The sequence below is a fragment of the Euprymna scolopes genome, chromosome 6 (assembly GCF_053919585.1).
Source record: "Euprymna scolopes isolate OS-2025 chromosome 6, ASM5391958v1, whole genome shotgun sequence".
Lineage (NCBI taxonomy): Eukaryota > Metazoa > Mollusca > Cephalopoda > Sepiida > Sepiolidae > Euprymna > Euprymna scolopes.
This window is the reverse complement of record NC_136487.1, coordinates 150,435,588-150,454,233: the sequence shown is the minus strand read 5'-3', so window position 1 is coordinate 150,454,233 and position 18,646 is coordinate 150,435,588. Positions and strand designations below refer to the sequence as shown.

The 18,646-nt window shown below is 32.6% G+C and overlaps 1 protein-coding gene across 2 annotated transcripts in view; it reads right to left on the bottom strand.

Moving 5' to 3' along the window:
- Positions 1-12,616: 12,616 nt before the first annotated feature.
- LOC145278037 (uncharacterized) overlaps positions 12,617-18,646 on the bottom strand; it is a 44,544-nt gene continuing 38,514 nt past the window's right edge. For both annotated transcript variants that reach the window (XM_080130256.1, XM_080130257.1), the window contains exons 5-7: positions 15,709-15,874; positions 14,701-14,887; positions 12,617-13,275 (exon numbers count right to left, since the gene is read on the bottom strand). In XM_080130256.1, coding sequence (XP_079986382.1) covers positions 14,716-14,887; positions 15,709-15,874 — 338 coding nt within the window. In that variant the 3' untranslated portion in view covers positions 12,617-13,275; positions 14,701-14,715. The remainder of the gene's footprint in view (positions 13,276-14,700; positions 14,888-15,708; positions 15,875-18,646) is intronic.

Below are 18,646 nucleotides of genomic sequence, written 5' to 3'. Positions count from 1 at the left end.
AGGGAGATCACTCTCAGCGGATTTATTTTAATTTCATAGGTTTCTTAGTTTTGTTATCTACTGAAATAATAATTTTATTATTTAGAAAGCCATTCTTAACATGGGAAAGAGTGAGGCTTAAAATAATTTTTTTAAAAAACTATTCTGTAGTTTCACTGAAGAATTGAATGGACAAAAGGTACCATAAAAAATTGAATTTAACTTGAAAATCCTATCTAAAAAAAAATAGCATAGTCAATATTCTCTAATAATACCAGGCAATTAGAAATAAACTAATCCTTTCTCAAAAGGAAAAGGTAACGCCTGGGAGAATCATAACTTTTTTTTTTCTTTCTTTTTTTTTTTTTTTGGCAATTTGGAATAACAACTCATTGTTTTAAGGGAGGTAACTATTTTACTAACAATTGGAAGAAAAATTGATTTTTTTAACTAATTCATTAAATGTTTTATAACATTAATAAAAAACAAAATGTAAAATGTGACGATATTAAACAAAAACATTCCAGTAATTGTAAGAAATGACAGTTTTTAATTACTTTAGTAAAATAGAGTTACCTCCCTTAGAACAATGAGTTCTTATTCCAAATTACCATTTTTTTTTTACTACTAATGAGTCAAAGTTTATCAAGGTGTGGGGATTCATAAACTCCCAACTGGATGTTTACCCATCGGCTGTCACAGACAAGTGTGTAAACGCATCACTATGTCGTGGTTTCAACTGGAAAAAAAAAAACACTTATCAAAAAAGAATCAACTTCAAAGCATAAATATCACAGCTGACGACCTACTGGCAAGTATATCGACATGAATAATTGTACCATGGAACACTGTAAGAGTATAATTCCCACTCGAATACATCCACGATTTATCAGCTTCAATTTTATATGAACAAGTAAACATAAACCCCAGACAGATGTCTCCCTACAGTCGTTAAATAACAAAATAAAACACAAATCCAAAACAAAAATGACGACCAGTGCTTTGTCTACAACTACGTCCACATAGTGAGTTTTTTCAACAAGCAGTTAATCATGGGTTTTTTCAACAAGCAGTCAGTCGCTGTTAGGCCGTCGAGTGGCAAGGTTGGGCCCATCAGTGGTCTAACCCAACACAGCAGCAGCAGCAGTCACACATGCCCACACAGAACAGGTTAGACTACATCCTCACAGCAGCCGAAACCAGTAGCAGTAACAGCAGTAGCCACGTACCACTTGATTCCAGCAGCCCAACATTGCAAGTCAGCGCCTTCCTGCAGTCACTGGCGACCACCATGTAACCTTTTCAGTTCGAACACGAACTGGACTCCAACTCTCAGCCTAAGACCTTCAACTTCCTTTAGTATTTTTGGAAAATAAACCTGGACGAATTTATATTCATTCACAACTGTATCAACTGCATTTGTCATCTCTTCTTTGCCATCGTCATTTGTCTTTTTCTTGCCTGTATCATCTTTTAGTTGTAGGGTCGATTACCACCGACTTTTAGCCCTGCAACAACTACACATAGGCTCAACACAACCATTCAGTTAAAAAAAAAGAGAAAATAATAGAAATCAATTAGCCAATGGGAGCAGGGCCCGCTAAAAATAAATTTAACAACTAACGTATGTGTGGGAGCTGGTTAAAAATGGATAAAAGCCAAGCATTTTTGTAAACAAAGAGATAGGAAACAAATATCAAGAGGATAACGTACAGTGCAGTCAGGAGAGAAGTTTTAAGGTTGCGTGTTCAAATCACATCGGGGTCTCCATTTTTAATGGGGTAGTTGTACCCCAGCTAATTATTTATCTTTTAGAACCCTCGATAAAAAACGACAAACTCCTTTTAACATTGAACCTTTGCAAGTCTTTATTCCACGAGATAATAGTGGTGGAGCTCGAAGTTCTTGAGTCAGGTCCAAGTCGGACTGTCGGTGCTGGGCGAGGAGGAGAGGAAGGTGCGTCTTCGCTCGCGGCTCTGTGCTGACTGTTGGATGTCCCCTCCACTCTTTTTGGGGACAGCAGGATCAATGCGCCCTGCCTGTCGATTGGCCAGTCTATGGCCGAAGAACTTACAAGGAAGCATTGATCCACCAGAGAGTATAGTTCATTAGGGGGGGTTGCTACAAAGTCAGCCCACTTTTGATGATAAAGCTAGTGAAGACTTTGCTACTAAACCAACAAAAAGGAATAAGTACACTTTACGAGCATTCTTTTTCTTTTTTTCTGTTTATCTTAATGGCTAACTTTGTACTACTTTTAAAAGCTGATGACACATAAAAATTAACCTTTTTAAACACGCACATTCAATCTAATCTTTTGTTGATGATAAAAATTATTCAAACCTTAAATGCTTATAGTTTGTTTTGTGTTAAACGGAGTTCTATTTGATGTTTTTCTTATGCTGTGATCCTCACAAACAAAGCCTATCAAGGCTAAAACACCTGAAGATAAGGATTTATGAGATTGACAATGGAATAATGATGAACACTATTAGAAAATTGATATTGCAAGCCACTGCAAAAATTTAAAGGACAAAACAGATGGGATAAGAGTTACACGGTTTCCTCTCATTTTGCCTTTGATTCCTCACATTCTATCACCATCATCATCATCATCAGCAGCAGCAGCAGCAGCAGCAGCAGTAGCAGCTCACATGATTCTAAAGATTCTATTGTAAGCATTGGTTTCCTCGATATTTTTGTTTGACCTTTTGGCAGCGAAATTTTCCCCCCAAAATTTATTAAAATGCTTGCTACATGTCTGAATACCCGTTATGTAAAATTTCAAATGTTTAGACTCAAAATTGGCTGATTAGTTTGCTAGAGGCCGCAACGGTCAAATCTTTTGAACTTTGACACCTTGGCAGCCAAATTTTCGGCCAAAAAACAATTAAAAAGCTTGCCCTATGCCTGAATACAGTTTATGTAAAATTTCAAATGTCTAGACCAAAAATTGACTGAGTAATTTGGTTGAGACCGCAGAGGTCAAATTATTTTTTAACTTTGACCCCAATTTTGACCTCTTAACATTTATTGTTTTGGGCTCAAATCAAATTAAAAAGTTTGATCCATGTCCAAGAAACCTACATCTAAAATTTCAAGTGTTTAGACCCAAAATTGGTGGAGGAGTTTGGTAGAGTTTTCAAAGGTCAAATCGTTGAACTTTGACCCCTTCACAGCCAAATTTCTGGCTGAAAACCGATTAAAAAGATTTTCCCACATCTCAATACCCCTTATGTCAAATTTCGAGTCTGTAGACTGAAAATTGACAGAGTAGTTTGGTAGGGAAATGTATACACACACAGACAATTTCACTTTTATATATATATATATATATATATATATATATATATATATATATATATATATATATATTATAAAGAAGTGAACCATCGCGTAAATTCAATCAACTAAAATAAGATGGAAAACGGGGTGAGGAAAAGGAAAAAAAAAAAAAAAATGGGGCAAGTTACATGTAACACATGTACAATTCAATAAAATAAAAAATAAATAAGTCGATTAAAAACAAAATCGTTAAAATACACCCGAAACGCTTTTTGTTCAGACTAACATTTTCAAGGGTCATAAGTCTGAAAATTATTATTATTATTTTTTTTTTTTTCTAGAGTATTTGGTAGTGGTATGGAGTAAGAGCGGAGAGGAGGTTAAAAAAAAAAACAAACAAACCTAATTACCCAAATAATTCTAATTGAAGCCGGAGGTTTCTCTGCTTGCACAAAGTAGGGGGGCTGGCAATGATGGCAAGTGCTTCGAGGACAGACAGGTGGAACTTTGTATATCCTCGGTACAAAACAGAAAAACACTCTGGAGAGAAAACAAGACCGCACTCCTTTTTATCAACCAAGTGTTGGCCGATGGACGATTCTATCAGTTGAGATTTTCTGGTGGTAGGTTGATGATCTCGGATGAAACGGGGAACATGTTGGGCGATTCTGACCTGAAGACGCTGGGTCGTCTTGCCTATATAGACGGCACCACACCGACATTGAAATTTATAAATAATATTACTTGTTTGAGAGATAGGCAAGACATCCTTACGAAATGAGGGAAAGGTGGTTTTGTGGAAAAAGCAATACGGAGCGGTAGAGCACCAAAATTAGAAGACACTATTGTTTTTAATCGACTTATTTATTTTATTGAATTGTACATGTGTTACATGTAACTTGCACCATTTTTTTTTCCTTTTCCTCACCCCATTTTCCACCTTATTTTAGTTGATTGAATTTACGCGATGGTTCACTTCTTTATAATTATTCTAAAATTTTGCCAATCGAATAAAGATATATATATATATATATATATATATTTATATATATATATAAGTTAAAATGTCTGTGTGTATGTGTGTGTGTCTCTGTACATTTTCCTATAAAATAACTCTGTCAATTTTCGGTCTAGAGACTTGCGATTTGACATTGGGAAAATCTTCTTAATCGGTTTTCGGACAGAAATTTGGCTGTCAAGGGGTCAAAGTTCAACGATTTGACCTTTGAAAACTCTACCAAACTCCTTCGATTCTAGTTGATGGCACTCAAATACATTTTTTGTTTTTTACTTTTGAAATCACGACTCTATAATAATATATACGAAATCTGGACAAATTAAAATATCATATTCAGGCATATTTTACAACCGAGCAAAGCCCCCCCCTCCTGCTACTGTATTAAAAATGTCAAAAATGGATTTAATTTGACTCGTAGATTGGATTTAATTTGACTCGTAGACAAAACATAAAACATTATGAAATACTGATTCACTACATTTATGGTACTTTTTCCCATAAATCCCGTTTGAAAAAAAGGTTAAATGCATGAAGTTTAACAACACCACATAACTTAAAGCTCAGTATAAATTAAACATTAATAAAGAACAAATATCAAACAATTTGGAAGAATTCTATTGACTTTTTTCAATCACTGTGCTTTGTTTTCTTTTTAGATATTTCTAATGAGTGATATAGCAACGCGTTAATAATATTGTAGCTCATACAGGCTGAATTAATGCAGTGTTTGCAGTTAAAGTGTAACATTGCATGGACGGCTATATGTAAATATATTTCCGTGAGAGAAATGACGTCACAATAAGGAAAACGATGACTATAAAAAGGAGAGAGCACGTTTGAGAAGACGATCATGTTAGAGACGTAGATGACATTCTAGAGCACGTTCGAGAAGATAGCCACAGCTGTAATGAGGTCATGCATTGCAAGAGAATGAGGAAATAAATGTTGTAATAAAAAAAGAAGGGAATCGAGTTATTACTTGTTCTATGTTCCTTGCGATGTAGATTGAAAACATGTTAGGTCTGCGTGTGTAAAACTGCACAATATTACAAAAGAAAAATTAAAAAAAAAATAATAAGTCAAGTCAAATTTACTAAGTTTAGCTTAGTTTCAGTAATTAAATGCCTTAAAAATTTGGTATAAACCTGTTCTCTCAGCAACCTATAGTGTCTAGTGCAAACAAAAAATAATGAAGAAAAAAATGGCTGCTGCTTCTTATCACCTCATATGCAAATGAGATGCTTCTGGTTTAAATATAAAAAAAGCCTGATTTTTTTAGAACTGGATTGATTTTCAGTTTGATGTTGGAGTAGCAAGTATTGACAGCAGTGTATTGCATTTAACCCCAGAAATTATTAATTGGAAGTGCGGCATTGTTAATACCTGATCATTTGACCTCACAATTGTCAGTCACAAATTAATTTGAAAAAAAAAAATCTTACATCTTTATTTATTATTTTATTTACAAGTATTCCTATACAAATTAATATAACTAAAACCTGTACTAATAAAATTTTTTATTAATGGTGTAAGATATTTTTTTTTTAATTCAATAAACAAAAATTTATCCATGTTACATGTATGAAATTTTTTAAATAGATTTTGTAAGTAAATGGTGTAATTAAATGCTTTAAAAATTTGGTACAAACCCATTCTCTCAGCAGCCGTATAGTACAAACAAAAAGAATGAATAAAAGAAAAAAAAATGGTTGCGGCTTCTCTTTATATGTTGGCAATCTTATCACCTCATATGCAAATGGGATGTTTCTCGTTTAAATATAAAAAAGCCTGATTTTTCAGAGACTCATTTGATTTGGAGTTGGATGTTAGAGTCTTGACAGCAGTGTATCGTATTTAACCTCGGAAATTGTTAGTTGGAAGTGCAGCATAGTTAACATCCTTTAACCTCAGTTTCTTTCAGTTGTTTTATTTTAACTAATTAGCTAGATGGATAGACAGATCGACACAAGAGCACACACACACACACACACACAAAAGAAACAGGAGAAATGATTATTTTCCAGATAAGAATTCTAATGAAAATCTCTTATGAAGAATGTAGCTATCAAATTTCAAGTGTTCAAGAAACTGTTAAGTTATACAAGATTTTAGAAGAACTACAACAAGAAAAAATAACAGAATTTTTAGATTTGGGCTCAGTTGTTCAAAATTGTTGGGATGAAAGTTAATTTAAGTTTTATTATTTGCAGTATTATTATTGATTGCAAAACGTATTCTTCTTACAAATCCAGTACAATTTTATATTAAAAAAACTTGGGAATATGCATAGAATTTCAAACAGAAACCTCTTATTTAATCCATAGAGGTAGTATCATGATCGGGTGGAAGTCTTAAGTAATTCCCAATCGTATTCTTAGTATCACCTGCACTGAGGATCGAACCTTCAACCTCCAGATGGTTGTCACTTAGAACTAAATTTTTACCTAGCACTTTATCCATCATGCCACGGGTCCTTGTGAAGGAAAAGTAACACTCAAAATGAGAACAGTAGCCCGACTAATACAAATAATCCGAATTATTAATCCTCATCGTCTTTAGTTATATGTAAATTCATCATTGATGGCTTCAGATGCAGCTGTCATATCGCCATTTTTATCAAATTTCAAACAAGCTCTCTTTATAACATCAATTAAAAAGTAGCATGATGGAGTCAGTAAGTATTGTGTCGCTGTAAAATGGTTTGACTGATCTTCATTGCTATTGATGAAACTGCTAATGTCTTTGGTAGCTATTCAGTTGGTAAATTTCAGGATTTCAGTATTGTTTGACCAACAGGATTTTATACCAATTTTCCAAGTAACAACTCCAAAATGTTTGCTTGGGAGTTTACATCGGCAAAGTAATGGAATAATCTCTGCTGAAGGAAGTCTCTTTGATATCTCGACTGATGTACAGTTATTCTTTCAATGTCAATCAACTCTGTTTCTTGTGGGAGTTGGAACTAAGTTAGTTAGAAAAGCTTAAAACCCGTGACAAAACACTTTAAGTTGTTGATTGGAGATGTAAGACGCTTGCACATCACATGCATCTATATATTTTCCAGATAAGAATTCTAATGAAAACCTGTTATATGAAGAATGTAGCTATCAAATTTCAAGAAACTGCTAAATTATACAAGATTTTAGATCTGGGCTCAGTTGTTCAAAATTGTTGGGATGAAAGTTAATTTTTATGTTTTATTATTTGAAGTATTATTAGCGATTGGAAAACGTCTTCTTCTTACAAGTGCAGTACAATTTTATATTCAAAAACCAATTTCAAAACTTTTCCAAGAATACAGATAAGTAAGAAATTTAAATCACTAATTCATGTTAACATTATTATGGTATATTCTAAGCTTGATTTGTAATATTTGGACTACTATTCATCTTTAGTGTTATTGGACTACTATTCATCTTTAGTGTTATTCTCTCAACATTTCAGCCGATGTAATTTTCAGATGCATTTTGTTGAACTCTGGTATCTTTCAGGCAAACTTGGAAATTTGCATGAAATTTTGAACATAAACCCTTATTTAATCCATGGCGGTAGTTTGCTCTCATTCTGTCAGCCATAACGGGGTAGTACACACTCTGTAAATAATGATAAGCAACATACCATGTATCAATGCATTGTGCATGCATATGTTGCACAGTAGATTTTTCGTCAGCCAAAGAAAACTCATAACATTTCGTTTTTGTATAAAAATATAAAAACTTTTATTTTCTGTTTCTTTCTTTATTACCTCATGTGTGTGCTCAGCTAGAGACAGAGAGTGTGGAACAGAAGGTGGGTGGATGGAGCCACGAGCTTGTGCAATGTTGCTTGGCAGCTGACTATGGGCTTCTCTTCCCTTTTGCCTTTTTCTCTGGGCTATATATGTAACCTGTTCCTCCACAGATGTTCTTCAACTTGGCAGCTGCATGTATCAAACAGCTGACCTTTCACCACCAACGATATCAATTTTGACATCCTGACCCCATTCTTCAGTGTTTGCTACTAACGATCATGCGTGCAATTGTGTGTGTGCACCTTCAATATGCGACATCTGCACATGTGTGTATGTGTTTAAACACCTACAATAAGCATTACATGCGACAGTTCTTTAAACAGGCTGTTATTGTTCAATAGCTGGTCAGAGTGTATATGTACTTTATGTATATAAGATGTGTATATAATACATGTATAATCAAGTCTATTTCCTGTTGACATGTTGTCTCTTTATGTTCATGTATTTCGTGTAATCATCTCTTATAACAACAATAAAAGAATGGATACAATTCTATTGGATGTACATTGAAGAATAGGGAAGCATACCTTCCATCTGATTGATCTTGCATTGACGAATCTTTGAAAAAAAAAACTGCAATATAAAGATTCTTACAACAGAAGTCTTGCTTGTATTTACAGCCTTTATTTTCCAATGCTTCACTGTTGAAAGAGGTACATTGGTCTCCAGTTTTACATTTTAATTATCGACCCTCCTCCCTGCTTGGTGGCATCACGATTCATTGACCATCTCTCTCAATCTCTGATCACCAACTCCCCCATTACAGACTGGCTTAACTAACTCATTATGTGTATTACCAAGCTATCTCATTACCTCATCAACTCTACATAACATAAAGATCACGTGATGTCACTAAAATCATTTTCATTTTTTATGTTTTAACATTCTTGTTTATTTTATCATTCCTACGTTAACATTCCTTAGAACTATTAAATGTACATATTTTTATTCTTTTAAAACATAACTTTTCACATCGACAACATTTTTTTTATCTAAAAACACAATAATCAACTATCAGCAAGACTAACCAGTATTTTCCATTGATTGATGACAGCAATAAACCTGAAGCACGCATAACGCACAGATAAATGTACATACCTTTAGTCAAATTTCTTTGCTACGGCTTCTCGCTGTGATTCACACTTGCTTAATGGAACAAAGGACTGTTCCAATATTAGATGGAATGCAAATCAACATATGAGACAACTTCTTTTGTTCCAGATTTAAATGAAGCTTTATTTTGTTGTTCAAACACATGCATGTCTTGTCGAGCTGCAAATCATGTAATTCATTGAGAACCTCAATTCTACACACCCGTCCTGTTTCTCAGACATTAAATGATTACATGATTGGAATGCCCATCGTTTCCACTTGCCGACTCTCTCTCTCTCTCTCTCTCTCTCTCTTGATTCAATTGTTACCTACATAATCAACTGCTCTTGGTTCTCTTTAAAATTGACCTTTTTCCAAATTAGACAATTACATTATTCTTTGATGTCTAGGATCAGGCGATTTATTATCATTATTGTTCCAGGCATTTCTTATTTATTCCAAATATTTAATTTATATGTATTTGTTTCAAAACAATATATTCTAAATTTCTCATCGTTAATTGTGTAAATTGCATGTTTAGTTAATTAACCCTACTCGCTTGCTACCATAAAGGTCTCAATCTGTTAAATCAAGTGTATCTTGAAAGATGTAAATTCTGGACTTCTTTAAATCAATTTCTTCAGCAAGTTGGTTAATTAAGTCTTCAAGGTCATCATTATCATCATTATGAGCAACACTGTCAGCACTGTTGTGTTCATCATAAACAATGTTATCTGCACCATGTTTTTGAATTAGTTGTCCTTTGCCAACGAGCTATAGAACTGTTGCTTTTGATCTGACAGTCTCTGTTTTTTCTTCATACAGAATATATATATATATATATATATATATATATATATATATATATACATTTTTATTACATTTTCACCTCAAACAAGGCACATTGCCACTTTGGTGTAGGAGGCTACTATCAGGGGCAACAACTACTGGGGCACTATGTTGGGATTTGGGCAGCAAGATGTCGGTTCACGTTACACTTGAACTTCTGCATGTCAGTACAGTTGGGAAAGCAGAGACCTAGAATGGAATTCCAGAGTCTAGCAGTTCTGGAGAAAAAAACTACTGGAGTAAAAAGATCTTTTACATCTAAGGATCTCTGTGTGTGGGTGGGATTTAGCTGCCTGTCGGGTTTGTCGAGGATGTCTACGTCGTGGGGGCACAAGTGTCTGCAGTTCGCCAGAGCATTCACCATTAAAATACTTGTAGAACAGGCAGAGGGATGCAACGTTTCATTGATGGGACAAAGGCTGAAGCTTAGATAACAGTTCAGGGCCTATCAGGTTTGCGATTCTCTTTTGAACCTTGTCTAGGAGCGAGAGACTAGTAGCAGATGCACCAGCCCAAATGTGACAGCAATACTCCATACATGGGCAAATGGTGGCCTTAGAGAGGTACAGGATACTTTCGAGTGTTAGTAGTTTTCTAGCACGGTAGAGAGAGCCTACCTTTTTCGCAGCGACACTGGCAATGCTTTCAATGTAATTGTTCCAACTCATGTTTCCTGTGAACGTTAGGCCAAGCAGTTTGAAAGATGTACTCTCAGATAAAGAATCACTGGCCATTGCTATTGGTGGCAGAGAAGGTTTCTTGTAATTATTGAAGGAAACCAGTTTAGTCTTGTCAGCACTGAATGTGACCATCCATTTTTGTCCCCATTCCACTACAGATTGGAGGTCATCCTCTAGTATTTTTGCCATTTCTTTAGATATGTGTTCATTTGTTTTCCTGTCATGCCTGTTATAGAGTGTGGTGTCATCAGCATATATACCCATCTCAGAAGCAAGTTTGTCGGGGAGGTCATTAATGATTATTAGGAATAATAGAGGTCCAAGGATAGACCCCTGAGGCACTCCCACATTTATATCATATTGTTTAGATGTATTACCGTCGTGGACAACCTGGATTTTTCTCTTATCTAAGAAGAATTTAATTATGTTAAGTATTCTACCAGTGATACCGTATGATCTAATTTTCCTGAGGAGACCCTAATGCCATACCCTGTCAAAAGCCTTAGATATATCTAGAGCTACCGCTCTGCCCTCCTCCGCTTTGCCCAGTGAGAATGTCTGCTGTGGAACGGGCTTGTCTGAATCCATATTGTTTGTCAGTCATAAGTTTAGCATCTGTAAGGTGATGGACTAGAGCATGGTTAATTTTGGTCTCAAATATTTTGGCTAAAAGTGGGAGGAGGCTAATGGGGCGATAATTTGATGGGTCAGTTCTTTCGCCAGAATTCTTGGATACTGGTACCACAGAAGCAGTTTTCCAACAGCCTGAAAAGCAAGATTCATTAAGGCATTTGTTGTAGAGTTTGAAGAGAACTGGAGCTACTTCAGCTGATCACTTTTTTAATAGCACAGCTGGCATGAGATCGGGTCCACATGCCTTTGAAGTGTCAAGGTTTTTTATGATAGCATGCATCTGAGCAGGGGTGATTTTTAGATCATCTAGCGTGGCGTCTGTCCGCAAAGGAAAGTCAGGCAGGGGGTGGTTGGAAGGGTCCATTGTGGAGTTTGAGTCAAACCGACTGGCAAGCATATTAGCCTTGTCAGTTGCTGAGCAAACAACCTCATGATTGTTGGTTAGCGGAATTGTTCATTGCCCATTATTTACTATATATATATATATATATATATATATATATATATATATATATAAAATACAACATGGCAATAAAAAAAAAGAAAGAAATACTGAGGATGAAGTTTGACTTTGGAATATGTTTATAAATTTCAAACAAAAATAAATATCTGTTTATTTTCATAATAATGTGTTGTTTTGGTTTCAAACGCATCTAATATATATTTTATTTTATTCAAACTCAATCAACACTTCTATAAAGGAACGCACACCCCTATGTTATTGATGATTGGACGATTCCAATATTTTTCCCGATTCCAATACAATTACCAATTCCGTACTAAATTCCTGATTCCGATTCAATTATTAATTCTTTATAAATCTCTAAATATTTAACTATTTAACTGTTATTTTGTCCCGATTACCATAAAAACACATTTTAAATGTGCCTATATTTTCTCAAATGTAAAAACATCCTTATGAGGGGGGGGGTGATCTAAAGATTTGATTTTAGTCTTACTGGAGGTTTAAATCAATAAATATTTATTATTTGATTATTACTATCAGCGGTGGAAGATGTTTCTTAAACCAAAATCAAATAAAAAAAAGGATTTAAGGAATTTGTTTTGGCATCGGAAAATAGGCTCAAATTTTTTCAATTCCAATACTGATTTCGATACCCAAAAAAGCTCCGATTTTTCCGATTCCCAATTCTGATTCTGAGAAATCGTCCCAATACTAATAGAGAGAGAGAGAGAGAGAGAGAGAGAGAGAGAGAGAGAGAGAGAGAGAGAGAGAGAGAGAGATGTGCATGCATATATATTGTAGAATAAAAAGATAAAATCTTATTCTAGCATTTATAAAACGTCTTTATTTATTATGTTTGTTAGTATAAATGGTAAAAAAAAAAGGTTAGTTTTGGAAAGAGTTCATGTGTAGAAATGTAGATAAAAGGTTAGACAGTCATATGAAATAGAGCGTTCATGGATGCGTGTTGAAGTTAGTAGTAGAAGTGTGCATTCATGTATGTACAAGGGCAGAAAATTAGACAGCCCGTAGGAGAAGCAGAGTTCATGTGTTTACAACATTGGGGTTTGTGTGTGGAAGTAGCCATGTTGGCTTGTTTGTCTTCTCATCGACCAAGGCAAAGTTACACCTCAACTGAAGTGTTGTCAGGCGAGAGCAGGGAAGAAAAAGAGGGAATTGCTGTGGGTTTAACCTTTTATAAACTCAGTCACATGGTCATGAGTGATGGTCATTGATTGGACAGGCCAGAAAGGAAGTTGATTGCTGCAACCAATCAGCAATGATGTTATAAACCAAACATATTCAAAATCTTAAGCCGTGAGTATATGCTGCTCCTGCTGCTTCAGTATATTTGGCAGTTTTTCTTGAAGCATAATTCATTAAATAGTACAGATGACTTGTGCCTTCATATATTTTTTTTCCATAAATGCTTGAGTTTCGGGCTGGAACTGGCAGATGAATTTGTCATACATTAATTAGGCATCTAAAAAGAATAATTGAAAAAGTATGCTGACACATCTTTTGTTTCATAAAAATTACAATTTCTCTGCGATTATCATAATAGTTTCCTTTTTTTTGTAACGTTAAAGATGATATTTTTTGTTACTAATGTTATAAACTTTGTTACATTAAAGAAAGCTGTCACAGTTTTCATTTTTAAATGTTTTCATCCTTAGTTTTTTCAAAAAAAAATTATTTTGTTCAATATTTTCAATAAAAGTTAAAATTCCTCTGCAATTATCGTCACATTTTCCTTTTATTTTGTAACGTTAGAGATTATATTTTTAAAAACCTTAACATTTCTTAATAAATAAAATAGTCGAAAAAAATAATTCATTTTTTTGTTTTAAAAAAAGTAATCGCATCTTTCTTTTCTTACCATTCCTTGCATTTTCTTTAAAAAAAAAAAAAAAGGATTAAAGGAAAAATAAAAAAATAGCCGTAAAAACAAATTAGTTTTTTCAACTACTTCATTTAATGTAAAAAAGTTTTAACATCACAAAAAACATCAACAACAAAAAAAAAAGAAGGAAAATGCAATGCTAATTGCAGAGGAATTGTCATTTTTATTAAAAAAAACAAACTACTTTATTTAAAGTAACAAAGTTTTTTAACGTTATTAAAAAAAAAGTAAAATGCGACGATACTGTAACAATAATTTCTATTTTCTATAAAACAATATTGCTCTCTGGTACAATTCACTATTCTTGAGAATATTTGTCCAGTTGCTTTTCTCTACCACAAGAACTCCATCAGGTGCAAATAAAACATTTCTTCTGTTGTACCCAACAATCTCTTGATGTGTCTTTTAGTATGTGACCTACATAAAAATATCAATTTTAAATAATTTTAAATGTACTTGAATCTTTAACATTGAAACACAGATTTTGTTGTTAATTATTTGTAAATGCTTTAAAACAAAACTAACCGTCGATAGTTTGGCACAAACCGTGTCATCATCAGGATAAGTGGATCTCTTAATAAAATAAAGTTATCTCCCTTAGACCAATGACAAATTGTACAAAAGGGCCCACATTTTATCTGTATTATTAAAAAAGTACATATTTTTTGCACCAGAAAATTGAGGTTAACATTGGTTGAAACGTTGTGATAATAACAACCAAGATGAGAACAATAGTCCAAATAATCTAAATTATAAAACCTCATCTAAAAAATTCTGAAACACATTAGAGAGAGTTGACTTGTTTTATTCTCGCCAAGCAAACACCCAGCTATCTTTTATATAGCCAGTTTATAAAAATTAGTTGACTTCATAAATAAATAAAAAGTGTGATTCTTATAACTTAATTCATTCAAAATGAAAAACAAAAACCTATGAAGAATTTAAATAATTCTCTTTAAATTCTTTTTATCTAAAACAAAAGGAAAAACAATCAAGGGAGCTAACTCTGTTGCCAGGGAGTTAACTCTGCGCATTCCCAATCTCTTCCATCGTCCGTTGCATCGTTTTCTCCAAGATGTCATCAAAAACCGATTTCATTACGCTCATGCAAGAAGTACCAAACGTGTGAGTGACGAGAGAGAAGTTCTCAGAATGTAGCAAAAATTTCTGGTAGATTTCGTCCAAAGTTTGACTGAGAAAATAAAACGAAAATAGACATTTCGATTAACTTTGATGCTTGCATTTTTTTTCTTCTGTATATTACATTTAAATAACGATGGTGTTCAACCTAATTAATGGAACAAAAAAAAAAAAAAATCTTTATGATGTATGTACTAATCACGGAAAAAAATGATATATTCCAAATGCCTGATTATTATATATATATTTTTTTTTTTAATTATTATTCATACAAAAATGTGTGACAAAAATGTGTGACAAAAATGTGTAGATAATGCTAAATTGTCTAATTATCAGCCATACACAACCTTGTAATTAGTAGGGCTGTGACAACAGCATATTCTTTTCATTGTTTTAACTCTTGAGTATATATCCGTTAATATCTTATATGTTTTTGTATAGACTGATGTGGTTCTCAGTTGATTGACTGTGTCTTACTGTGTCGGATATATACCTGAGAGTTAAAAGAATGAAAAGAATATGCTGTTGTCACAGCCCTAATAATTAGTAACATACAAAAATGTCTAATTATCATTTATACAGAGATCTCTAACAATTAAAAAAAAACATAGCCCTTAGCCATACAGAAATGCACAAACTTCTAATAATTAGTCATACAAAAATGAGTAATTATTAGGCATACATAAATGTCTAACTATTAGCCATACAAATGTCTAATTTGTTATCATACAAACATGTTCGATTATTAGTCATACAAAAAATGTCTAATTATTCACCATATAAAAATGTTTAATAATTGATCATATTAAAATGTCTAATTGTTATGCATATTAAAAAAATCTGTAATTATTAACACACGTCTAATCCACTTACCGTGTTAATTGTAGATTTTTCAGATAATTTTCGGCCTGTATGTCTTTTTCGATTTCATTGTTACGAATTGCTTCAGTGACTAATTCTTGCACAATGTTATTAATTTTGATGTGATTTGGATTGGAAACCATTTTTAGAAGTTCAAATTCCAAATGAGATGCTTCTTCTATAATTAGAAATAAAAAAAATATGATTTTCTTTAAATGTTGGTAAAAAAAAATTAAATATAGCTGCAATCCAAAAAATGTAATAAATTAATACGCTTGAATACGTTTAAACATGTAAAGAGAATACTGTAGTTTGCTTGAAGCATTGCTTAGTGTGTATATAAAAGTAATTTATAGAAGGTAGTGTTGAGACAATTGGAATCGGAAATCGGAAAAATCAAAGATTTTTGTGATACTGGAATCAGTATCGTAATCAGGAAAATTTGAGCCTATTTTACGTTGCCAAAACCGATTCCTTTAATTATTTATTTTATTTGCTTTTGTTTTTATAAAATAACTTCCACTTTTATAAAATAAATATTTATTGATTTAAACTTCCAGTTAGACTAAAATCTCTAGATCACCCCATCACAAGTGTGTTAACGTAATTATTATTATTACTATTATTATTAAAATTATTATTCAAATGATTATTTATTATTGATATTAAAATTATTATTATTATTATTATTATTATTATTATTATAACATCTTTATCTAATACACCTTGTTTAGTATTTGCAATACTTCCACAGATTATTCTAAATCCAAATTTTCGATTTAATATTATCATTAAAAGGATATTATTAATATTTATAAAAATTGTGAGAATTTACTTTATATACTTGAGGTTAAGTAACATTTAAGCGGGGGGGGGGGAGTTCTTTATAACATTGACTGATTTTCTTTTCTTCTCTTTTCTTTTTCTTTCTTCTGTCTAGGAGCCTTAACCTATATTTGCCCCCCCCCCGGCAAAATATCTGTTTGGGCGGTAATAGATTTCATTGCTAAATCTCTCTTTTCCTTTTCTTTATCTTCCTTTCCCCTTCTAATTCTTTATTTCCTTGTTACTCTATTTTTTTTAATCTTTCCCTGTTCCTTGCCGTTTCTTCTTTTTCTTTTTTTTTTTTTACCTTTTATATTAGTCTCTCCCACCACTACCTTTTTAAATGTTAGAATAAAATTCCAATTGGATACATTTTTCACTTGTGCTAATTTATAAGTATAATGCATAAGCAATTTCTTTTCTTTTATTTATTTCATTTCATTTCATTTTGCTTTTTCTGTCTCCAGAAACTGTTTTTATTCACAAATTGAAATTAATTCGGAGTGGACTTTGAAACTCATATATTATAATTAATAAAAAAATATTAAATAAATATATAAAGAATTATATGTCTATTAAAAAACGGCATCACCGAACTTATATAATAATATATTTACCTGACTCATCATCTAAACAAAAGAGAAACCAGGCAATTATGCCTACTTCGGATTGTTACCTTGTGCTGTGGAAGATTCAAAATACAGATTGTATCCCTTTACCTCACTACTACCAAATACTTTCACTTCGGAATTTACCATACAGTTTGCATGTGAAATTCAATATCCTTTTCATTTTGAACCAATATATAATTTTCCTTACTCTATGATTTAAAAACTTTTAATTATAATTTTCTATGTTTATTGTATTTAGCAAATTAGGTATAAACCATTATAATATTTGCTAATATTTTCTCCTCTGAGGAGATGGGTGAACATTGAAAACCTATAGGTTAAGGAGATATACTTATTGAAATGTATTCTTTGTCTTGCATGCAATATTGTTTTATATCTTGTATATAAAAACACACATGTATGTGATTAAAATACTATTACAAAATTTTAAAGCAATCGTTAAAGTAATTTTTTTTTAACAAACGAAGAAGCATATTTTTATTTATACAGATATGTTAAAAAGCATTTGGGTGGATTTAATTCCGGAATTAATTATGCATTAATCATTATTATTTTTTTACACTTTGTTTTAATGTACATTATTTCAATCTTTTATTTCAATAAATAATTTATCACATCTATCTATCTATATACCTATAAAGTTGAAGTTTTTTTCACTCTGACATTGATATTAAAAGCCTACTTTTTCTATCTAAAAATTATTAAAACGAATATCTTAATATATGCAGTCATGGATATGCGAGCTTCTACACAAACGTTAACTAATTTGCATGTTCTTTTAAAAAACGAGCATTAATTTATTATTTATTCATATTTTACAGTTTCTTCTTAAATGATTGGTTTCATTTCACTATTGTGCTGAATTCTGTTCATGTATAGTTTCTATATTCTGCATAATTGTGTAGAATTTAAGATGAAAACGTTCTATATATATAGAGTAACCTTGTCAGTGTGTGTGTGAAACGTCTCTACCAAACTCCTCTCTGAATATTTGATATACAGAGTTTAAATTTGATATATAGGGTATTTGGACCTGTAGCACACTTTAGATTTGGTTTTAAGCCAGCAAAAATTGTTGCTAAGGAGTCAAAATTGAAAGCAAAACAGTTGACTTTAGCAGAGTAAGTTGGATAAAACATTACTCATGTTTTTACTGAAAATTAAACGTTCATAGTTCAAAGTCACTTGATTTTTAACCTTTCGTATTCATTTGTCGGTAGCTCAGGCAGTATTGCTGAACAGCCTGCTAGTAGTAAATAAAAAGAAAAAAAATATGTAAGTCACATATAAGCGAGAAACACACACATACACACATCTACATGAGAAAAGTCCTGGAAATATATAGCGTAAAAAACAGTTGGAAATAAGTTATACACCATCCACTATGACTATGCAATTCCTACAGCGATTTAGCTAGAAAACAAAGCTATTAAACCTGACATGGGACAAGAAGGAGGAATGAGCAACCTTAGTAGAAGTTAGTGTCTCCAATG